This window comes from Arachis stenosperma, chromosome 4, assembly GCF_014773155.1.
Source record: "Arachis stenosperma cultivar V10309 chromosome 4, arast.V10309.gnm1.PFL2, whole genome shotgun sequence".
In the NCBI taxonomy this organism is placed as follows: domain Eukaryota; kingdom Viridiplantae; phylum Streptophyta; class Magnoliopsida; order Fabales; family Fabaceae; genus Arachis; species Arachis stenosperma.
The window spans coordinates 142,543,935-142,568,996 of record NC_080380.1 but is presented as its reverse complement, the minus strand read 5'-3'; the positions used below and the strand labels follow the sequence as shown (position 1 = coordinate 142,568,996).

Below are 25,062 nucleotides of genomic sequence, written 5' to 3'. Positions count from 1 at the left end.
TGGACTACCTTGCCACTTTCAACCGCGGCACCTTGAGTCGAAGTGCCAATCCCATCGGTTGCGGCCCTTTGCTCGGGAGCATCCTGGCCCTCCGGGGGAGCGTCAGGCCCTTCGGGGGCGGCTTGCTCATCACCTTCCTCATCATCGCCACCTAGAAAAGTTTGGAACAAGTCGGGAAGACCCGTTACCGACGCAGACATATCCACTGCACGAAAACAAAAAAGGTCGGTTAATCGTCACACAATATCAATTAAAGGAAAAAAGGTAAAGGGAAAAGTAAAAAGCTCCTCACAAATATAATTACGGCCGGACTCCCGGTCACCCATGAGGAGATGAGGATTTACTGGGTTCTTCCCAAAAACTGCGTTTAGCACCTCGGCAATCTGCTTATCTACTGCCGACATGCTCCTATAATTTACCTTAATAAAACTATTGGCCCCTGCCCCGAAACTCCAATAAGTCGGGATGAGCCGTACCCCCTCCAAAGACAACCAAAAGGGGTGACGATCTTTGGCCGGGCGGACCTTAAAATACTTGTCCTTAAACTCATGGTAAGAATCTTCGAACAAGCCAAAAATCTTCCGACCCTGGGCAGCCCGGAAGGACATGAACCCTTTTCTATGTTTCCCCTCCTTGGAAGGGTTTGTGAGGGTGAAGAAAAAGAGGAAAACATCCACGGACACCGGCAGTTCGAGATATTCACAGACCATCTCGAAACAGCGGATCGAAGCCCAACTGTTCGGATGCAACTGAGACGGTGACACGGAAATACGGTTTAAGAGCGCCATTTGAAAGGCTGAGAACGGAATGCGAACTCCGACTTGAGTAAACATGGCTTTGTAGAACCAGATCCAGTCGGCGACCTGGCGGGGTTGGAAGTTGATTTCGTACAATCGCTCGTTAGGAGCCGGGACGAAAACGTCGTAATTGGCTTCCTCGTCGGTCCCGCCGCACAAATACCCGGCTTGTCGGAACTCGGTGAGCTCCTCCTCGCCCATTTGATTGGGTGAATCCCTTACGTCGGAGACGACCCAAGCATATTGGTCATACGCCGCAGGGTTAACGGATGCCCGGGAGACCGTGCGAGCCATACCTACATGGGGGTACCATCCAGTTAGTCTAAGAGATCGGTTGCTCAGGCCGAACACAAACACTACCCCTACGACTTCCCGACTAAGGCTAAACAAGACTGAATGACTAAAAGAACGAGAAAAAGCCTACCCTGGAATGGTACTTTCCCCCCTAACACGTCTACTCGGGACTAAAAGGCTACGCAGTAACGTCAAAAACCAAATAACAAGCATACAAAAATAATGCACAAAAGAGAGTGGAATTCGAAAGATACCTGAATTACTGGAAAAACGATGGAGTGGTTGTTGAAGGAAGATGCGAAAAGGAAAGCACACAGCAGCACTGCAAAGAAGTGTTGTGTTTTGGGAGCGAGAAGAGGACAGAAAAGAGGAAGGCACAAAAAAGAGAAAGTGCTCAAACTGCCCTGTTTAAAAACCACCCCAGGAAGCGCGAAACGACTGGGGGCAAAATGGTCCTTTCAGCAAGGGTTTTTTACCCCATAATGAGCATTTAATGCTCGGCACGGGGAACGAAGCGACGAAACGGTTGCTGGCGCAACCAAAGGACACGCGTGCAAAAGACACGTCCTTAGCACGAACGGCCGACCAGACGACCCCAGGCAAGAAACAAGACAACACGCCATTGATAACTTCCACAGCTACCATTGGCGCGTGGGGGCACTGTTACGGCCTGGCCCAATGACTCCCCGGGTCGACCCGACCCGACCTCTATCCGACCCGGTCCTGCGCCCTTCCACCGACCCGGACACGCGTCCCGTACGGCTCACATGTAGCCATGGGACAGCGTCCTTGACAAAATGGGCCTGACCTCATGAGGGGCCCGGACCTGACACGTATATAAGGGGAAAGCTGGCTCTTCCCCCAAGGTACGTCATATCTTTTCAACCCTACATTCTGCTCGCCTGCACATTGCTGACTTGAGCGTCGGAGTGTCTTTGCAGGTGGCACCCCCCTATCACTTCTCCAAGACCAGTGCTCGGCTACTCGACAACCCGCAAGCAGTGCGACCCAAGTTAAGGCGCCCTCACACCTGCATCTGTCCTCCCGACCTGTTTGGAACCCGACAACTGAACAAAATATATTAAACCACCAGCATCGTATCCATATATATTGGGTATAGTTTGAACTTTGAACGTACGCATACAAGACAAATGGACAACAATTCTATATATATCTACGTCGCATAAAAAAGAAAAGGGCTTCTCTACTGAATGAGTGATGTATTCTTTCTAGGAATGAAATGAAATTCCATGTCTAATGATTTTCTTTTGCATTGGATGGAGATTCGAGAGGATGCTCATTTTTTTTCAACTTTAGACAAAAAAAAAGGGACGCTTTAAGAGAAATTACTAATTAGACGCTTTTTAATTTCAGTCATATTTTTTAACAATGTAAAATATGTATTTTTTTGTGAATACCACAAATTTAGGGCAAATCACTATATTAAGCCAAATAGAGCAAAAAATTACACAAATCCGCCAAACCAAAAATTATTTCATGAATCAACCGATACACATTTTTATATAGTTCGAATTAAGTTGTTTCGAACTTGATTTACATGTAATTCGAATCAACTTGATTCGAATTATACACAAACGCACACACCCACTAATTCGAATCAACTTGATTCGAATTACACACATACAATAATTCGAATCAAGTTGATTCGAATTACACTCTGATTTATTAAAAAAATTAATAATTTATTAAAAAATTTATTAAAAAAATAATAATTTAAAATTAAAAAAATATATTTTATTTCATACATTAAAAAAAAGCTAACAAAATATTTAATTACGAGATTTTTTTTTTAAATACTAATGAGCTATATTGTAAGGCCCACATCGGTTGGGGAGGGGAACGAAGCATGCCTTATAAGGGTGTGGATACCTCTCCCTAGCATGACGCGTTTTGACGAGTGAGTGTGGGGGGCTTCGGCCATCATCCCTATCGTCAAAGGCAAAAACCGTGAGGCCTTGTGTGCCAAAGCGGACAATATCGTGCTAGCGGGTGGTCTGGGCCGTTACAGATGGTATCAGAGCCAGAACCCGGATCGATGTGCCAGCGAGGGCGCTGGGCTCCCTTAGGGGGGTGGATTGTAAGGCCCACATCGGTTGGAGAGGGGAACGAAGCATGCCTTATAAGGGTGTGGATACCTCTCCCTAGCATGACGCGTTTTGACGAGTGAGTGTGGGGGGCTTCGGCCATCATTCCTATCGTCAAAGGCAAAAACCGTGAGGCCTTGTGTGCCAAAGCGGACAATATCGTGCTAGCGGGTGGTCTGGGCCGTTACAGCAATTCGAATTCCATACAATACTCTTTTGTCCATTTTTAACTGTTCATGAATATTTTTTAATAAATTTTTTTAAATTATATGGTGAGATATTACATAATTCGAATTACGCATGGAGAAGTTCAATCACTCTGATTCGAATTATATGGTGAGCAATTCGAATTATATACAATATTCTTCTGCTCATTCTTGATAGCTCATGAATATTTTTTAATAAATTAATTTTAATTATACCACAAAAAAATATTTTATTCTATGCAAAATAATTTAAAAATGGCTTAAAAGATGTTATGAGTATTATAAACATTTGTAATGACTTAGGACATTAAAGAAATACTCTACATAGTCTATAATAATTTAGAAATTAAAAAAAATATATTTTTATCATGTATTTACCTAAATCACTAGAATATTATAAACTTTATAGTACTCATAACATCTTTTAAGCCATTTTTTTAAAATTATTTTGTATAGAATAAAATATATTTTTTAATTATTTTGGATGGAATAAAATATTTTTTTAATATCTAAATTATTATTGACTATGTAGAGTATTTTATTTAAAATTTGTGTACATGCATGTATTTACCTAAGTCATTAGAACATTACAAATTTTTATAGTACTTCTAATATTTTTAAAGCCAATTTTTAAATTATTTTACATAGAATAAAATATTTTTTTGTGGTATAGTTAAAATAAATTTATTAAAAAATATTCATGAGCTATCAAGAATGGGCAGAAGAGTATTGTATAGAATTTGAATTGCTCGCCATATAATTCGAATCAGAGCGATTCGAACTTCCTCATGTGTAATTTGAATAATGTAATATCTCACCATATAATTTAAAAAAATTTATTAAAAAATATTCATGAACAGTTGGACAAAAGAGTATTGTATGGAATTCGAATTGATAGCTCATTAATATTTTAAAAAAATCTCGTAATTAAATATTTTGTTAGCTTTTTTTTAATGTATGAAATAAAATATATTTTTTTAATTTTAAATTATTATTTTTTTAATAAATTTTTTAATAAATTATTAATTTTTTTAATAAATCAGAGTGTAATTCGAATCAACTTGATTCGAATTATTGTATGTGTGTAATTCGAATCAAGTTGATTCGAATTAGTGGGTGTGTGCGTTTGTGTATAATTCGAATCAAGTTGATTCGAATTACATGTAAATCAAGTTCGAAACAACTTAATTCGAACTATATAGAAATGTGTATCGGTTGATTCATGAAATAATTTTTGGTTTGGCGGATTTGTGTAATTTTTTGCTCTTCTTGGCTTAATATAGTGATTTGCCCACAAATTTAATAGTCAGATTTATGGTTTTCATTTTTTCAAAACATGTAAATTTTAGAGTCAGATTTATTTTTTTATTCTAAAATTTTTTAAATATACAAGTCTGACTCATATTTATATTTTAGTGTTGACAAATTTTTTAGATATACTAATTGATCCTTTAATTTGTGTCCTATAAAATCTAAGAATCTTTTTATTATTTAAAATAAAAAAATTAAAATTTATATCAAAGAAAAACGCATAAATTAACCATAATACTAGATTATACACAATTTTTTTTTCATTTCTAAAAAAATCAGAATGGAGGGAAGAGGGAATAAAAATAGAAAAATGCTAGATGACTAATAGTCTAATAAAATTTAAAATTTATTATTTTTTGTCATCGCTTTAGTCATTAATTCAATCTTTTTAATTTAATAATCTAATAATATATTTTTAGTATATATTTTAAAATATTAACAACTAATTAATAGTTAAAAATAATAAATTCTACTAATCATTGAATATTTTTCATAATAATAATCACATGCATAGGTGTCTTGCATTCAAATAAGTACGGGTTTAAAAAATAATAAATAAAGAGCACTAGAAGAAAAGTGTGACATAGCTAGCAAAAGTCTTGAGAAGAAAAATAAAAAGAAAAGAGAAAGTATGCCTCATTACATTTTGGAAAAGAAAAAGCTAAAGGTAGGGGAGGGAAAAACAATGGCAAGAGAACAAACAACATAATGAAGTATACACCTTTTTAAATTTGGCATCTAATTAAACATCCTGATCATTTACTAATTATCTCCTTCAAAGGCTCAATACAAGGGGTAGCTATGTAGATTCAATAATTATTACACTCCTGTTGAGATAATTTATGGCAAGTTGTTTTTTCATTTTCTGAAAACATGCTGAAATCAAACTTAGGCATCACTCATCCAAAGGAGAAGAAGAATTAATGAAGTGATTAGCAGTTATTAGAACAGCTGTAGGAAGTTTTGTTTTACTTAATTTTGTTGTCTGAATGATTATTAAACGATCGCTTCAACAAAGACTAAGATCGGATTTAAGCCTTTAGGTTTTGTTTTTTTAACAAGATGTATGGATGCATTTCTGAAACTGTGGAACTGTCATTGAGCGTTCGAGAATGCAAAATGGAAACTGTTTTTAGTATTGTGGAGTTTAATGTTTTGGGATGTCGGTATAATAGTTGAGACTTTATCTTATGTGTACATGATATTTTTTAAACGGTTAATAATTCACTCTAAATTTAAATTTTATTTAAAAGTTTGTCACTAATTAATGAACTATTATATGAAAAAGATAAAATTTAAACTCTTCACACTTTTAGTTTGAGCTCATGTAATTGTTTGAGTATTATGATCAATTATACTCTAATAGTAATCATGACCCCTTTTTTTTTGTCTTACTTTGTCTTTGAAGTTAACAATCTACCTACCAAAGGTGATATGGACGGTTTTGTTGGAAAATTTTATTTTTTTAAAAAAATTATATAGGATTATATTTAATTATCAAGAAATGAAAGTTGATGTAAAAGTTTATTTAAATTTATAAAAATTTTATTATAAAAATAAAAATATTTAAAAATCAGTTTTTGCAACAAAAATTTCCAAACCCAAAAATTGGATATAAAATTTAATAAATACACACTTAAAATTTACATTTTTTTATTAAATTTATCCATATATAAAATATCATTAAAAAAAATAGAAAATGAAGTTGAGCACCTGGTCTCCCCTCTTCTCTTTTACTGTTAATGTAGATCTGTATATGCATAATATTTTGCCATTTTTTTATATAATTTTTTTTTTGTAAAATTAAAAAATATTAGGTGTTTCCCAATTGTGCTAAAATAGGGAATATATGCAAAAGGGTAAAATTGCTGGGACAATTTCTAATTTTTCTCAAAAAAGAAAATTAAAAAGAAAAAAACGGGGTGCACAATTTCCCTTGCTCCTTAAATGTTTTTAAAGGAAATGGAAGACGGAATGTTTTCCCTTCTCCTTATAGTTAAAAAAAGAAAAATTTAAACAGATAATTTGTGTTTTTCCAAAAAATAATTTGACAAAATGAAATGGACGGGGAAGCACTGCGCTACACACCCATTAAACATAAGAACCCATCATTTCCGCAATAATTTAGCAGATCACACATGACGAATACAAGATTAAAATATAAGTGGGTCATAATGTCATATGGCTTACGAGTTACCAGGCTCTTTTAAGTTATTCTGGTAAGGTTCTAGCCACATCCCACACCCTACTTGGCCTGGTTTTCTTATTGTCAATCTTCTTTTTACATGAACATTTGACACATCATTTTCTGGTATATAGTTTCATCCTTCCCTCCTACCAAAAGCCCAAGTCTCATCCTTCCTCCAATATTTTTATTCAAGGACCCAAAAAAAATACTTACTATCACTTTCAGTTTTTGCCTCCAAAAGATTTAACTTCTAACAAAATAAAAAAAAAAGTTGGTTATAAATCGTGAATAAAAAATTTCCGTAACGGCTAGTTTTTTCTCTCTGAAGTGAGTTTGTGTGCAAGAACTTTTTCCTTTTTGCTTTTGATGTCCGGCGCCGGCGACCCTGGAGATCCAGGAGGAGCTACCCAAGAGCATCCTCCAGCGATGGAGGAAAGAGAAATCCTGCAAGGAAGAAAGAAAAAAGTAAGAACAAATGAAGGAGTCTTTACAGGGGATCAACTACTTACTCCTAGGGAAGAGGAGTGGATGGTCGAAGATTTAGGTGGAAAGAAGGACCAGGGTAGACAAAGATCGTTTGCACAAACCGTAAAGAATGGACCAACAGAGAATAATTTGGAAGATGACTCTATGTCATCAGAAGAAGAAGAAGTAGAAGGGTCAGAAAATGTGCAGGAAACAGAACAGGAAACCAGCCCAGAGATAAGAGTAGAGGCAGTTAAGGAAGGGCTCTATAATATAATCATAAATGAGACAACTGAACGAAGATTATGGAAGCCATGGTGGAATACACTCATTGTTAAGCTATTAGGAAGGAAGGTTGGATACGCAGCAATGAAGAGACGGCTAGAAACTATGTGGGGTAAGAAAGGATGCATTGATGTGATAGACTTGGGCCAGGAATACTACCTAGTAAAGTTCTATTCGATGGAAGATTTTGACTTTGCCCTGCTAGAAGGACCTTGGAAGATTTATGATCATTACCTCACAGTGAGAATGTGGGAACCAAACTTCAATCCCCTGACAGCAAGTATAGACAAGGTAACTGCTTGGATTAGACTACCGGGACTCCCCATTGAACTGTATGACAGAATGGTGCTAAGGAAGATTGGAAATTTAGTTGGGAGAACAATAAAAGTGGATAGCAACACAGCAGAACTAAGCAGAGGAAAGTTTGCTAGAATGTGCGTAGAAGTGGACCTAACCAAGCCACTTCTGGGGAAGTACCTAATCAACGGAAGGGAGTATAGGGTGGAATATGAAGGGATACATCAGATCTGTTTTTCTTGTGGACGGATAGATCATGATCAAAAGCTCTGTCCCTTAAAAGAAGTCCAGAACAATGTGCTAAGTGTTCAAGAAGAGAGGGGGAAGGAGTTACCAGAGAAAAATCAGATAAGTGATGAAAGGGATAAGAAAGAAGACGGAAAGATGTTGGATAAAGGAAAGCAAGTTTTGCAAAAAAGTCAAGAAAATTTTGGTGATTGGATGGTTGTCCAAAGACCCAAAAAAGGAAGAAAAGGCCAAGAAGCAGGAACCAGCAAGACAAAAGAAACAAGTACAAAGACAGAAAATAAGAGCAGATTTAGTGTGCTGCATATTGAGGAAGTGAATGAAGAGACAACTGAAGGTGAAAATGGAGAAAAATCAGAGGGGGAAAAGGAGAAGGAAAAAGGAAAGAAAGACAATGCAAAAGGGAAGAGGGTTAAGATTCAACAAAATAAACCTGAAACACAAAGAGAGAATCAGGAAGGAAAAGCCATAGGGGGAGCCAATAATGTTGAACAGCAACGGCATACACTCAACACAGAACATAAGGAAAAGGGAGGAAAAGGAAATGGAGGCAGAAGCATGACCAAACAACAAAAAGAGGGACAACATCATGAAGAAAATTGGATTGAGAAAGTTGATTCTACCCAATGCACTATGGAAGAAGGAATTGAATTATCAAATCAAAATACCCCAACCAATGGAAGACCACCTGACTTAGATAATACAAAGGAAAATAGTCCAGCTCCCATGGAAATGGAGGAAGAGACAGAAGATCCGAATATAAAACTATTGGAGGGGGTAGACTTCACTACTCCCCATATCAGTGCTCTTGCGGACACCAGAATGGATGACAATTAGGGTGCCAGGTGTTGGGCTTCCTGTGCTTTTATTGAGTGTCTTTTTAAAAAATTTGTTTTGTTTTGTTACCTTTTTTTTTTCTTTATTTCTCTATCTTTTTAATGATTAGTTTAATTTGGAATGTCAGGGGAGCAGCAAGTAGTGCTTTTAGAAGAACGTTCAAAGATATAATCAGACAACACAAGCCAGATATTGCTATATTGTTAGAAACTAAATGTAGTGGAGAGAATGCAAAGAATGTTATTAGACAGATTGGATATAACAACTATATTTGGGAAGAAGCCCAGGGTTTTGCAGGAGGGATCTGGATTTGTTGGAACAGAGCAGACCTGAATATTAGTATAGTGGAATCCCATGCACAATTTATTCACACTAAAATACAAGAAGATGGAAAGAAAGAATGGTTCTTTACTGCGGTTTACGCTAATCCACACTATCAAATGAGGAGAGTGATCTGGCCAAAACTTCTGGATATAGCTAACACTATGAGAGGCGAATGGCTAATAGCAGGGGACTTCAATGAGATCAAGGACAACTCAGAGAAAAAAGGTGGAGCGGCTATTGACCTTAATGCTTGTAACCGGTTTGCAAGCTGGATCAATGAAAGTGGGCTAATTGATCTCGGTTTCATCGGCTCCCGGTTCACCTGGAGAGGACCCCAATGGGAGGGACAAGAGAGGGTCTTTAAGAGACTAGATAGAGGTCTTGCTAATAATCAATGGAGAACGAGATTTCACGATGCTACTGTCGAGGTGCTAACGAGAAGAAGATCGGATCACCACCCGCTGCTGATTAACACAGAGAGAGTTACACATATAGCCAACAACAAACCCTTTAGGTTTGAGGCTATGTGGACTCTTCACCCAGAATTTCAGAACTGTTTTAATGACAGTTGGAACAATCAGAACTCGCTTTGCAATGCCCTCAATAAGCTCAAGGAGGACCTCCAAGAATGGAACAAAAATATTTTTGGCAACATTTTCAAAACGAAAAGGAGACTTCTTAATAGAATTAAAGGAATTCAAAGATGCAATAGCTACGGAAGAAATCCCTATCTTGAAGAACTAGAGCAAAAACTTAACAGAGAGCTAGATGACATTTTGGACAAAGAGGAATCCTTTTGGTTGCAGAAATCTAGGGAGAAGTGGATCGTGGATGGAGATAGAAACACCCGATACTACCATACTAAAACAATTGTCAAGAGGGGAAAGAATAGAATAATGAAGCTCAAAGGAATAGATGGGGAGTGGATCGAAGAAGAGGAGGAGCTAGGAAACCACATTATTAACCACTTCAAAAATATCTATCAAAATGAGGTAATGACTGTTCCTTTTGAATTAAAATACTATGCCCCACCTGATTTTACCAATGATGATTGCAGGAGATTCATAACACCTCCAAATGAAGAAGAAGTGAGGAAAGCCATTTTCAGCATTGGTTCCCTGAAAGCACCTGGAAGTGATGGATTCCCTTCTCTCATATATAAGAATAATTGGGATAGCATGAAAGGGAAAGTACAGGAATTCATAGATATGTGCTGGAGGAATCCAGAAACTATAAGACAAGCAAACTCCACTCTCATTGCTTTGGTGCCTAAGATCAACAACCCAGAGCTAATTAACCAGTTCAGGCCCATAGCACTATGCAATGTGTGCTATAAGGTCATAACAAAAGTACTAGTGGAAAGGTTAAAACCACACTTGAATGACAGAATAGCAGCGCACCAGTCAAGTTTCATACCGGGAAGGAAAATTCAGGACAACATCATCATTGCAAAGGAGCTTATTCACACTATGAAGAGAATGAAGGGGAGAAAACAGTTCATGGCGATCAAAATAGACTTCGAAAAAGCCTATGACAGGATAAGTTGGGATTTTCTCAAGACTAGATTGGAAGAATTCAAATTGCCAGAAAAGATGGTCGAGATTATAATGCAATGTGCGAGTACGGTATCGTTCAATGTTATTTGGAATGGGAATAAGACGGAAGAATTTATTCCAAGAAAAGGATTGCGACAAGGGGATCCCATTTCGCCCTACTTGTTCGTTATGTGCATGGACAAGCTCTCGCACCTCATAGAACAGAATGTGCTGGACGGGGAATGGAAGCCGATTGGGGTAGGTAGGGATGGACCAAAAATATCCCATCTTATGTTTGCGGACGACCTTCTTCTTTTTGCGGAAGCAACACAAGACCAAATGGCAACAATAAAAGGTGTTTTGGAAACATTTTGTAATGCTTCGGGGTTGAAAATAAATGAAGATAAGACTGCCATTGTGTTTTCTAAGGGTACGACTGGAAGCACAAGGGAGGAGATTCTAAATTTGTCTAAATTCAAAGAACAGAGAGAGCTAGGCAAATACTTGGGAGCGAGCATCTCTGACAAAAGGGAAGGAAAGGAGAGGTATAAGGACATAGTGAGAAGGGTTCAAAGCAAACTTAAAGGCTGGAAGACTAAGTGTCTTTCTTTGGCAGGAAGGCTAACACTTGCACAATCAACTATTAGTCCTATTCTGAACTACCAGATGCAGCACGAAAAAGTACCTAAGGGAGTTTGTAGGGAGGTGGAAAGACTTCAGAGAAACTTCATATGGGGAGACGAACCAAATAAAAAAAGATTGCACCTGATTGGATGGAAGACTATGTGTCTCCCAAGGCACGAAGGAGGATTGGGGTTCAGGAAGTTATCATCCATGAATGATGCTTTCCTTATAAAAATTTTATGGCAAATGGAGGAAAACCCAGAGCAGATGTGGGTGAAAGTCCTCAAGCACAAATACTGTGATGGGAACCTAATTGATGACGACACGCAAAGTAGAAACACAGATTCAAGCTTCTGGAGAGAAGTTCTTAAAATGTGGCCAACTTTTCAAGCAAACACTGTGAAGTTTATTGGGAATGGGAGGGGTACTAGATTTTGGCATGATCACTGGCTTGAAGGGGCAGGAGCACTTCAGGAGAGTGCCAAAACACGGATTTCAGATAGCAATAGCCTTGTCTCAGAATGGGTGGAAGAGAATGGAGAATGGAACCGGAGAAAACTCAATACCTATTTGCCAGAAGAGATTGTCCAGAAAATTACAGCAACATACCCTCCTCATTTTGAGGCAGATGAGGATAGAAAAGGGTGGAAGCATAATGAGGATGGAGATTTCTCGATTGCATCGACCTATAAAGCTCTAAACAATTGGAGCAAACCAAATAAAACTATTTGGAGTCACCTGTGGAGCTGGAAAGGCCCCTAAAGAGTCAAGGTTTTCATGTGGACTGTTATGCATAAGAGAACTCTTACAAACCAGAGAATAGCAAGATTGTTTGGTGGTAATGGATACTGCAAGGTTTGCCAAGGAGTGCAAGAAGATCTTCTACACCTATTCAGAGATTGCCCTAAAGCGTCAACAATTTGGGTTAATTTTCTTAATCCTATGGAATTACAAAAATTCTTCAGTCTTAATTGGGGAGATTGGGTGGAAGCTAACCTAAGAAAACAATTGGGACAGAATCAAAATATAGATTGGAAGGATATATACATGGTTACATGCTCAAAAATCTGGTTTTGGAGAAATAAGGAAAATCATGAAGACAATTATAGAAGACCAATCCAGCCATACAAAGAAATCATCAAAGAAATTCAGGAAATTAACAAAGCTTTTGAAAAAGCTTACCTGGTGGGAAAGGTGCGAGCGAGAAGACTGGGCCGGGTGGGGTGGAAACCCCCGCCAAAGGGCTGGCTGAAGCTTAACGTGGATGGAGCGGCGGTGGCGAATGCGGGCAAGGCGGGTTGCGGCGGCCTCCTGCGGGATGAGAATGGGAAGTGGGTTGCGGGCTTCACTCACACGATTGGAAACTGCTCTGCCTTCAGTGCCGAACTGTGGGGTGTTGTTCAAGGGCTGAACCTGGCAAGGAGATTGGGAATGAAGAAGATAATGGTAGAATGTGACTCAGAGGGAGTGGTGAAGTTATTGAATGGGGAAAGAAAACTAGAAAGGCACCCTAATTCTCTGATTAGAAGGATTAGTGAACTGAAAAAGCTTAATTGGAGAATTTTTTTTGTACATAACTATAGGGAAGGCAATAAGTGTGCAGATTGCCTGGCCAGAAAGAGTATTGATCTTGATTTTGGGTTTTTGTTCTGGGATTATCCATTTCCAGAGTTAGTTAGCATTCTCCAGGAGGATGAGAAAGGGGCTACCTTACCCCGGTCTATCTGTATTTAGTTTCTTGTTTCCTTCTTTTGGGCGTTTTAGCCCCGTTTAAATACCAAAAAAAAAAAAAAGTTGGTTTAGCCTAATGGTTTTTCAAATCCCATTTGTTGCATGTAACACTTCATTAGTCAGCAATAAATTTTTAATCAAAATTGAAAAATAAAAATTTTATTAATAATTTAAAAGATAAAATTAAAATGTATTTCAAGTTTTACCAATAAAATTAAGAATTAGTTTAGTCATAGTTCAATTTTTCCTATCAATAGCTTTGTTCTACTTTTATTGAGAAATTAACAATGAGATTACTCTACTTTTATTCGTTGAATCTAACTCAACAAGCTTATCTGCTTGTGATTGGTTGGTACAAAACCTAATCAAAGAAAGTAACTTTAACTCATACATATAAAGGGTACACAACACAATGCCAAAGTAAACAAGCTTAAGAATTAAGACACAGGAGGTTTATTATATATATATGAAGTATGAATCATTAGATCATAATGAAGCAATCACGTAAGTGCACTTCCCGCTCCTTCAATGAGTTGCCCAACTTAGGGTCTGTGTTGTGTTGTCCATCTTTATATTTGACATGTACATATGCCACATTCTTTTTTCTAGTTTATAGTCTCATCCTTCCTTTCCACCCAAATTAAGAATTGAGTTCAAAGACAAAGACACAATGATTAGCATATCCCATTAACCAGTATGCAAAATGATTAAACAAGCCTATGATACAGTTGCCCATATCACACATATTCTTTCCCATTTCCATTTTGAAGTAACTCATACATACATGTTACACACACTCACAAATTAAACAAACCTATGATACACTTGCATTACATGAACCCCTATTAGATCACACTAATTCATAAGAAACGGGTGAGATTAATCATTAATCACACAAGTGGAGTTTCCAATAATTCTTGATTGAGTTGTCCAAGTCTGATCATGGGAAAGTGGTCATCAGAGAAAGGTGATTTTCCCATCGTGAGTTCTTTGGAAACTTGATGCATGCTTGGCCGGAATTGTGGACTTTGGCTCAAACACTCAAGCGCCCACTTTGTGATCAACATGATTTCCCCAACAACTGACTTCTCAGGATGAGGAGGCCTTTGATCAATTACATCAACCAATAGCAAATTGTATGTTATTGATGCTGTTGATGGCGACAACAATGAATTTATCATATCTGCCGGATGCTTTCCCATAAGGATTTCGAAACAAAGCACTCCAAAGCTATACACATCACTTTTCGTAGTCACCTCCAAACTCTGAGCAAGCTCTATAACATTGAAAATTTAAAGTTAGTTATTCATACATCCATATATGTTTTTAGTATCAAGGGAAAATGGATTTATTACCTGGAGCACCATAGCCATAGGTGACTGCAAGTGTGGTCCAATTTGAACCTGGCTTTAGAAACTTCGCGGTCCCAAAATCAGAGACATGAGCTTCATCTTCTGAATCCAAAAGAATATTCTTGCTTGATATGTCACGATGAACTATAGGGGGCTCGCAACCATGATGGATATATGATAAAGCATTAGCAACTCCTCTAACCACATTCACTCTCTTCTTCCAATCAAATGCACTTGCTTGTGCTTCATTGCTTAGTACTTGATCCACACTGCCACCTTCCAAGAATTCATAAACCAAAAAAGAGAACCGGGAATGCTGGCAAAATCCATATAGCTTTATGATGTTGCGGTGCTTGATTTCTGTCAGTGCTTCGATTTCACTTTTAAATGATTTCAAATTGGACTTGTCCTCTGGATCTGATTCTGCATGAATTTTCTTCACAGCAACAACCATACCTGAAGGTAACTCAGCTCTGTAAACAGATCCTTGCCCTCCAATTCCAATGAGATATTTGTCATCAAAATTCTTGGTAGCTTCAATGATTGTTTCAAATGCCATTTTTCCATCATGGCTCCATATGGAAAAGTGTTCTTCTGATAGTATTTCTTTGGCTGAGTCTCCTTTCTTTCTCACACTTCTACAAATAATATACATTGAAACACCCACCACACAAAGCACAAGTACTAGTATTCCAAAGATAAGAAACAATACTAGTAGCATGGCCTTGTGACTCTTTTGGCTATAGCTATTAGTTTTGCATTGCACCAAGCCAGTGACATTACCACACAAGCCTTTGTTACCTTTCAATGACTCAATTGTAGCAGTGCGAAAGGCCTTACTTTCTGGAAGCGGCCCTTCTAACTGGTTGTATGATACATTGACAGATGTCAAGGTTGACATGCCACCAAAAGTGGATGGAATATTGCCAGAGAGATTATTGTGTGAGAGGTTCAACAACCGCAAGTGCTGCAACTGTCCAAGCACATTTGGAATAGTTCCATTCAAGAAATTCCTGCTAAGATCAAGAGAAGAGAGAGGTTGGAATGAACCAAAGTGAGAGGGGATGCTTCCCTCTAGCTTGTTGTTGCTCAAATTCAATTCTAACAAGTTGGGTAACTCAACAACTTCTGTTGGTATGTTACCACTCAACTCATTTCCTGCTAGATGCAAGATTTGCAATTTCTGCAGTGATCCTAATTCTGTTGGAATGTTTCCAAAGAGAAGATTATCACTGATCTTGAGTTCAAGCAAACTTTTCATTCTCCCTAATTCTTTCGGAATCTTCCCTGTCAATCGGTTTGAGGAAAGGTGAATCCTGCCAAGTTTGGTAGCCTTCACAATTTGTGGTGGTATACCACTGGAAACATTATTGTTGGATATGATCAAGTTCTCAAGACTATGACATTTGCCCCAGTTTGGTGAAAATTGGCCATAAAATTTATTATCACTCAAATCAATATGTTTCAAATTGGGATATATGCCAAGGTCTTTTGCTATGTCACCTTCCAACTGGTTTCCCTTTAATGTGATTCTAACAATACTAGAGCAATTCTTCAAGCTTCTTGGAACTGGGCCAGTAAAATGGTTGTGCTCGGCACCAAAGAACATGAGTGACCCACCTGAGCATATTTGAGGTGGCAAATGACCGGTGAAATTGTTTTGGGCCACTAAAAAATCTTGCAACAATGTCATGTTATTAATCCCCTGTGGGATGGAGCCAGTAAGCATGTTGTTGGACAATTCTAATGAAAAGAGGCTTTTCAAGTTTCCAATTGTGTCAGGAATGGATCCACTGAGTTTATTATATTGGAAAGTCAAGTAGTTCAAATTGAACAGATTACCTATAGAGGAAGGAATTGGTCCAGAAAAATTGTTCAATCTCAGGTATAGTTCGGTGAGCTTTGTCAAATTTCCAAGTGTGGGAGGAATGGAGCCAGAAAGGTGGTTGTCATCAAGTGATAGGGAGTTCAAATTGGGGGCTAAGTTATCTATGTAACTAGGGATAGATCCGGAAAGTTCATTGCCAAAGAGCGATATCAAGGTCAAAGTAGACATGTTCCAGATAGAGGGTGGGATTGGCCCAGATAGTGTGTTATTAGGAAGGTAAATTTGTTGCAGATTGCTCAAGTTACCAATTGTAGAAGGGATAACACCAGAGAGAGTGTTATATGAGAATTCAATCGTCTGAAGGTTTGTCATCATTCCTATTTCCATTGGAATGGAACCAGAAAGAGAATTATTTATAAAAGAAAAATACTCAAGGTTGGTCAATTTGCCAATCCCAGTAGGAATGTGGCCAGAGAGGTTGTTGTTTCCAAAATCCAGATATGTTAAGTTGGACAAATTTCCTATAGACTCAGGGATTTGGCCACTTAGTTGGCATTCGAAAAGATCAAGCCCGCGAAGACTTGTCAAGGTGAAGATCTCTTTAGGAATGGAACCCTCAAAGAAGTTTTTGGACAAGTTCAAGTGATTAACTCTGGACAAGTTAGCAATCTGTGGAGGAATGGTTCCATGGAACAAGTTGTTGTATATGTCTATGCTAATGAGGTTGGGGAATGAAGAGAAGGTGAGAGTATGGAGTGTACCTTTGAGTCCAAAATTTTGAATATCCATGCCTGTGATTGACTTTGTTTTATCACACTGAATTCCTCTCCATCTGCATGGACTTGTGCCGTTGTTCCAAGATGACAACTTAACTTGGCTTTGGCTGTCAAGAGTGGCCTTCCACTTCAAGAGTGCATTTGCTTCCCTGTTTTCATCAATTGCAGCTGAGGCCATATTTATGAGGACACTAAGAACTATGCATATAGTTACCCTGCATGCCATCAAAAGCCTGATTTTTTGGAACATGGTTCAAGCTGAGTAAGTATAATAAGAAGACTTTTTGAATCAATCAAAGATGCAATGCATTCAAAGGCTGAAGATAGTTCTGGTGTATGGATATAATGATATATATAAAAGTAACCAAGTGCAACTAATGAGTGGCCGATCCTGCACTTTGGAAAGTTTTGCACAAAGGAAAACAAAAATCATTTTTTAACCGGACCAACCCACTTCAAAGGTTGTATTATACTATTATTGTTGTGTGGAAAAATCTTCATTGCTTTAGCAAAAGGTTATGTTGTGTCGCCTTCACACCACAAAAGATATTTTATTAATTGTTTAGTTGTTAATGTTTTAGCTAAATCTGAACGAGACCTTTATTCAGTGTGATTAATGAAGATAAACAAAGAAAAGAAGACCAAGAAGAAAAAAATATATAAAAAGGGAAAGAAATAGGAACAAGTGAGTCTCCTTGTGTTCCATATGGCATATTTTTTTTCCTTTTCTTCATAATTTACATCTAAACATATTGTGTCGCGATTTGCCATATAAATATGGGTTTCATTTTTCCTTTTCTAATCAACTATGAACTATGTGAATTACATCTATTTTAGATTCTTAAATTTAATCTAAAACTGTACTTAAACATCTATTCTATATTATTTAGTGTTTGTGTAGTTTTTCTTTTTCATATACTTTTTTTTTTTTTTTGTCTTAGTTGATTTTATTAAGCATAAAACAGGTTACTTACGTGTCTTTGATAATTTCAGGCAAATAACTCGTTATGTTGTTCTGCTACAAGGGACCTTGGGCTTCGCAGTATTGTATTGGACTATGTTCTTGTCTCGGCCTTGCAACATTTGTAGCCTTGTAAAATTAGGCCTCTTTCAGGAGGCCCAGACCAACAACGTAAAAACAACTATGTTCCTTGTTAGTTAAAAGCATCATCCTGAACAAAAAACAAAAAAAAAAGTTAAAACCAACATTAAAAGAAAAGTGATAACTTATTTATAACCAACGTTGAATTTGTCAATTAGCTTTCTTTCACATGCCATATCTCTTCCTCTCCAACTCAAAGATCAAGGGTTCAAATCTTAAAAATTGCAATTGAGGAGAAAATTTGATGAATGTGTAAGGAATGTGTTGTGAGTCTTTCAAGTGTCTAACAATTCTTTTCCCACTTTCTATGTCAGATACTATGTTTTGTATTTGTGTGTTTAACTGTTTATATATATGTCGTACAAAGTCAAATGCTTTCTCTTTAATTTTTCATTGCTAATAGCCTAATAATTGGTTTCATACTGTTACCTAAGACTAAGAAAGAACATGCATTGGATTCCATTTGGTTGTTTGAAAAACTTCCGTCCGTTGTACAAAATTTCGTGCTCAGCTTCTTATATTCACACGAGGAAGAAGTACGACCACCAATGCAAGAGGACTTTCTTTGTGTTTTTGCATTATAAATGTTATTTGAGGTTGATTTTTTTTATATGGAAATAATATTGGTGTATTTTTTGAAAATGGGATTATTTAGTATAATTATAGATGGATGGATTTTGTAGGTGAGAAGTTATCTAATGGAGGGAGTGTTGCAACATATGGAAAGCGTGTTGGACACGTGGTAATATTGGCCAACACGTGGGAGGCGTGTTAAATATTTTCTACAATACTGTAATGAGTAAAGCTAGGGAACCAAAAGCATATCGGCCAAAACCCAGCCAAATACCTTTGGATGAATTCAAAATCTCTACGAATTAATATATATGGATGTTTCTTCTATTAAGTATCAGAATGTTTCTTTTTCATATTAAATGGATGTTCTTTTATATATTTTTTGAATTTGTGATTGTTGGAGGTGGATAAGTTAATGTGAGAGAAAAGAGGAAGGTTTTTATAGGTTTTAATTAGGTTTAGTTAATTAATTTAAAATTTTTTAAATTTTAAATTTAAAAAGTTTAAAATTAATTAATTATTAATATGAATTAATGTAGTTTTGTTTAGTTTTTGGCTGATAAGCTTTTGGTTTCTTATACTTTTTCTACTGTAATACATTTTAAATGTCAATATTCAACCAAAATAATATTCTTATTTTTATATTAAAAATAATTTCTGGTTATTTGAATGATAGTAAATTTTTGTTACATTCGATTTATTATTAGAATAAACTACTATTTTTGTTATAAAAATTTTGATCACTGATAATTTTAACCGTAAAATAATGTAAATTAACTCTAATTTATTAAAAATGGAGTCCATTTAACAAAATTATTTAGAATGTTAAACAAAATAAGTTTATATTTTTCATAATAAAAAGTAATAATTTATTTATGCATTTTACCATGAAAAGAAAATAAAATAAAATAAGAAAATATAAAAATAGAGCTTTCCTATAAAATTAATACTTTGGAATATTATCTCACTAATAAAGGGTTTGTGATTTGTCTGCATAAAGAAAGAAAGTGTGTTATGATATTGCCTTATGGTCCTTGTTCTCTTTGCTTTGGAGGATGCTTTTGCCCCAAAAAACATTAAAATAACCTGAAGCTCATGAAACATGCTGCTCCAAAATTATAAACTAGTAAGAATTAAAGAAGTCGTCGATAGAAATTTTCCTTCTTTTCCAAGTGTAACCCTACCCATTAATTCATTATATCAACACCCATATCATATCATATTCTTTATATTTGAGAAACATATACCTTTCCCCAATATGAAACTAATCTTGGAGAAAGAATAAAAAACAAAAGAGGTTTGGAATATGCGTTGTGACATTTTGCTTTTCCAAAAGCAAAAGCTGAGTGAAGAAGAAGCACTTTGTGAAGGCCAATAAGCGTGCGTAAGACACTGATAGAAATAAAGGAACATTAACATAATAGGAGAGGAATCGATGAATCCCCTATATAATTGAATTGTATGCTGCCAAGCAATTTTCACATTCAAATGGGCAAATCCAGTTTTTACTACCTTAATCTTCCCCTTATTATTGCCGTATCATTTCTTCTCATAGCATTTTTGCCGGATGCTGTCCATAGCAGCAAAAAGGTAGGTTCAGTTTTATTTGTTTCTTGCTTAATTTCTTATGAAAAAAAAAACTGTAATTATTGTTGTAAGTTGTAAGCTTTGTGATAACATGTTGTATTTCACCAATATATATATATGTACAGTGCTACATTGTATACCTAGGAGCACATTCTCATGGCCCAAACCCTACCTCTGTTGACCTTGAAGCCGCAACAAATTATCATTACAATTTACTAGGTTCAGTTTTGGGAAGGTACGTACAAAATATTTTGCTCTTATTATTATTAAAGTTTTGCTTATGATAGACACAAAGCTTAAGAAAAGACACCACTACATATGATAAGTATTTTATCTAAATATAGTGGGAGTAGTTTAGTAAAGTTAAGCGTATAAAACCATTAAATAATTATTCCATGAAAAAAGATAATTGATTAATTATGTTGTGTGTATGCGTATTGGTTCTTTGACAGCCATGAGAAAGGGAAAGAGGCCATTATCTATTCATATAATAAGCACATAAATGGTTTTGCTGCGCTTCTTGAAGAGGAAGAAGCAGCGCATGTTGCAAGTGAGAATGCTTCCGATTCATAGTTCCATTATTTTTAAAGGAATTTTAGAGATCATTAAAATTTATTATTTTTTACCTCATTTAACTATTAATGTTTAAAAATATGTGATAAAATATATTATTAGATTACTGGATTAAAAAAATTGAATTGATAACTAAATAATAGTTAAAAATAATAAATTTTGATAGTCTCTGACATTTTTCATTATCTAACCAATTTATCTCAATCTTATTTCAAATAAATTGACTCATAATTAATTAATGATAAATGTTTGGAATAATAATTGGAACAGAAATACCGAATGTGGTGTCTGTGTTCTTGACCAAGGAGCACAAATTGCACACAACCCGGTCATGGGAATTTCTTGGACTACACAGAAATGACAAGAACTCAGCATGGCCAAAGGGAAGATTTGGTGAAAATACGATCATTGCTAACATTGACACAGGTAATTAATTAATTAATAAGTAAGTAAAATTTGGTGAAAATGATTTTATAATTAATACCAAGCTTTTTCTTGCATAACAAGTGTACTAAAATTAGTGTCTATCTTTTCCTTCTTCTTTTTTCATAAATATCCTACATTTAATATAAAATATCATTCCCCAGATTAAATTCATAATATAATAGCTCTCTTTAAATTATTTCCCCTTGAATAGGAGTTTGGCCAGAATCACAGAGTTTCAGTGACAAAGGATATGGCCCCATTCCATCAAAATGGCGCGGTGGTAATGTCTGTCAAATACCTGATAACAAGAAAAATCCTTGCAACAGGTTATGCTTTAACTTTTTATATTTTCTATTTTCAAAATTTAGAAAAAAAATTGAATTTCTTTTTCAACAAAATGTTGCTGGATTTTAATGTTGTGGTGTAAACAGGAAGTTAATTGGAGCAAGATACTATAACAGTGCTTTCCAAGCGTACAATGGGAAGCTAAACCCGTTACTACTTACAGCACGTGACTTCGTGGGGCATGGGACCCACACTCTATCAACGGCAGGTGGCAACTTTGTGGCCGGTGCAAGCGTGTTTGCGGTTGGGAATGGCACCGCAAAGGGTGGGTCTCCAAGAGCCAGAGTTGCGGCTTACAAGGTTTGTTGGTCGCTAACTGACCCAGCCAGTTGCTATGGCGCCGATGTGTTGGCCGCAATAGACCAAGCCTTAAGCGACGGTGTTGATATCATCTCGCTCTCTGCTGGTGGCCGGTATTTAGTTGCCCCTGAAGATATCTTCACTGATGAAGTCTCCATTGGTGCCTTCCATGCAATTTCTAGAAATGTTCTTTTGGTTGCTTCTGCGGGAAATGATGGACCCACACCTGGAACCGTTTTGAATGTGGCTCCTTGGGTCTTCACAATTGCTGCTAGCACCATTGATAGGGACTTCAGCAGCACTATCACTCTTAGTAATGGTCAACGCATCACGGTACTGTCACACTTTTTTCTATGCGTGTCTTAAAATATGAAGGGAAATAATAATATCTTTGGTGTATTTTTTGTTAGGGTGCGAGTCTTTTCGTAAACTTGCCACAAAACCAAGCATTTTCTTTGATCGATGCCAATGATGCTAAACTTGCCAATGCGTCAATACAAGATGCGTAAGTAAAATTTAAATGCAGTAAATTTCATGTGAAGTTGATAAGTGAGAATTATTATTATTGTTGTTGTTTGGCAGTCTACTTTGTAGGCCAGGAACACTTGACCCAGCAAAAGTAACAGGGAAAATAGTGGCATGCTTGAGAGAAGGAAAAATAAAATCAGTTAGTGAGGGGAATGAAGCGAAGAATGCAGGTGCAAAGGGAATGTTCTTGCGCAATCAACAGCAAAATGGGAATACTCTTCTTGCTGAGCCTCATGTTTTGTCAACAGTTGGCGATCATGGTTCACATCCACCATATAAGCCGCCTGCTCTGCCAACCAGGAATCCTACTTCTTTAACAACTTCAAGGTTTAAAAAATACAAACAACCCTTAATTCAATACTAGTTCAAGTGAAATTCATATGATGAAATATATAGTCAGTCCATAACTTTTCCGAATATATTTTGGATATGAAGAGTCCATTTGCATTTATATATGTTCGTTATGTTTATAATAATAATATAGCAGGGCTCCTGTAGCGGCCTCGTTGGCCTCGTCTATCACAGTAAGATTCTCCTCGGCAAGAACCCTCTATGGAAGAAAGCCAGCTCCAGTTATGGCTTCCTTCTCCTCTAGGGGACCCAACAAAATTCAGCCATCCATACTCAAGGTCTCATCTTCATTTGATTCCTTATCAACCACATATATCTACTACCATTTTATAAAGAAAGAGATTTTCATATCAATATAACTATTAGAAAATCCTTGTTTAGAGTGACTAATTTTTGTTAGTTAACAGCCTGATGTAACTGCGCCTGGGGTGAACATACTTGCTGCATATTCACTATTCGCAAGTGCATCTGACCTATTAACAGACAACCGTCGAGGATTTCCATTTAACGTGATGCAAGGAACTTCTATGTCTTGTCCTCATGCTGCCGGCATAGCTGGACTTCTCAGAACCCTTCATCCTACTTGGAGTCCGGCAGCTATCAAATCAGCAATTATGACCACCGGTAAAATGAACTTAAACAGAGGATCAGAATATATTTAATTGTTGTTAATTTTAACCTATTTTACGTACATCTTGCTCAGCAACCACATTGGACAACACAAACAAGCCGATTCAAGATGCATTTGATCATAAATTAGCAAACCCTTTTGCTTACGGTTCAGGGCATGTTCAACCAAACCGTGCAATAGACCCAGGACTTGTTTATGATCTACACCTCAACGATTACCTAAACTTCTTATGTGCCTCTGGATACAACCAACAACTCATTTCGGCACTTAATTTCAACAGAACTTTCATTTGTAAAGGAACTCACACCATAGATGAGTTAAACTATCCTTCAATCACATTACCAAATCTTAAGTTGAGTCCGCTAACAATTACTCGTACACTCACCAATGTTGGTCCCCCAGGCACATATAATGCAACCGCCAAATTAGATGGATGCAAAATTACTGTTGTGCCCAACTCCTTAACTTTCACAAAGATCAACGAGAAGAAGACATTTAGAGTTACCATACAGGCTTCAAGTGTGATTAAGCTTTATAAATATCAGTTTGGGGAATTGTTGTGGACCGATGGAAAGCACAGAGTTAGAAGTCCCATTACAGTACGACGCCGCAGGTGAAAAATCATAAGAATGATTCATGTTTAATTTAGTATATGTAAAATGAATAATGTGTGTGATTTTTGTAATAATTGATGCTGAGCGCGTCATCGCTACATCATGTATTTTCTTACATTTTTTTCCCCTTCAAAATTGTGTGTGCAGTGTACTACCATTGTCTAGTTATCTAGTTATTAATCTACAATATTTAGAGACAATTTTATTTTATTTTTCCTAATCTCTCTTTCTCTAGCTACTTTACGTCTCTATCCCTCGCCCTCGAAATGCAAATCCAGTTATAATACTATTATCCTAGCTAATACACAATTCGATGCTCTCGTTGTTCTTCATGGTTATCTTGATCACCATAACAATCGGAATGGCAAAGGCTATGGTATGGACAGTAAAAGACATCCATATGTCTGGATGCTACGTGGAATGAGTATGCTTTCAACGCATGTAAGGGGGGCCAGCAGGTTGTGATTGTTCAGCAGGTAAAGGGACTGACACTGTCAGTCGAATGCAGTGTGTTGGAATTCGCTTCAAATGATATTACCGAAACAAAGAGAAGTGGTTAATTTAATGATGTAGTTTATCTTTTTTGAGAGATAGACCAAAAAAATGCACATAGTTTGTTTTTTTTATAACTGGATAGAGTTTGGATGTCCAATAAAATGTAAGAAAGCCTGAAAAGATGTGATCTACGAAAGGGGAAAAAAAATACTGGGTTAACCGAGAATAAAATCCACGAGCATCCAAACAAAAAGCTAACGCTACTGAAGGTATTAAAAAAAAAATTCTTATAAGAGCTCCATATAAAATATGCATTCCGTTTTCTACCTTAGCTTT

The 25,062-nt window shown here is 36.6% G+C and overlaps 2 protein-coding genes across 3 annotated transcripts; one reads left to right on the top strand and one right to left on the bottom strand.

The window, feature by feature from the left end:
- Positions 1–13,640: 13,640 nt before the first annotated feature.
- Positions 13,641–17,614, bottom strand: LOC130976431 (MDIS1-interacting receptor like kinase 2-like). The gene is made up of 2 exons (XM_057901300.1): positions 14,601–17,614; positions 13,641–14,521 (listed from the first exon to the last, which is right to left on the bottom strand). Exons 1-2 carry the CDS (start codon positions 17,449–17,451, stop codon positions 14,136–14,138), a joined length of 3,237 nt encoding a protein of 1,078 aa, XP_057757283.1. The 5' UTR covers positions 17,452–17,614; the 3' UTR covers positions 13,641–14,135.
- Positions 17,615–20,171: 2,557 nt separating this feature from the next.
- On the top strand, positions 20,172–24,423 carry LOC130977115 (subtilisin-like protease Glyma18g48580). 2 transcript variants are annotated; one of them, XM_057902131.1, is made up of 11 exons: positions 20,172–20,466; positions 20,589–20,698; positions 20,916–21,013; positions 21,307–21,462; positions 21,674–21,788; positions 21,894–22,440; positions 22,518–22,612; positions 22,690–22,962; positions 23,120–23,264; positions 23,394–23,610; positions 23,690–24,423. In XM_057902131.1, the coding sequence occupies exons 1-11, from the start codon at positions 20,338–20,340 to the stop codon at positions 24,232–24,234; spliced, it is 2,430 nt and encodes an 809-aa protein (XP_057758114.1). In that variant the 5' UTR covers positions 20,172–20,337; the 3' UTR covers positions 24,235–24,423. The 2 variants fall into 2 exon arrangements, with proteins under 2 accessions (XP_057758114.1, XP_057758115.1); XM_057902132.1 differs by having other exon boundaries at positions 20,173–20,466; positions 23,123–23,264.
- Positions 24,424–25,062: the final 639 nt, after the last annotated feature.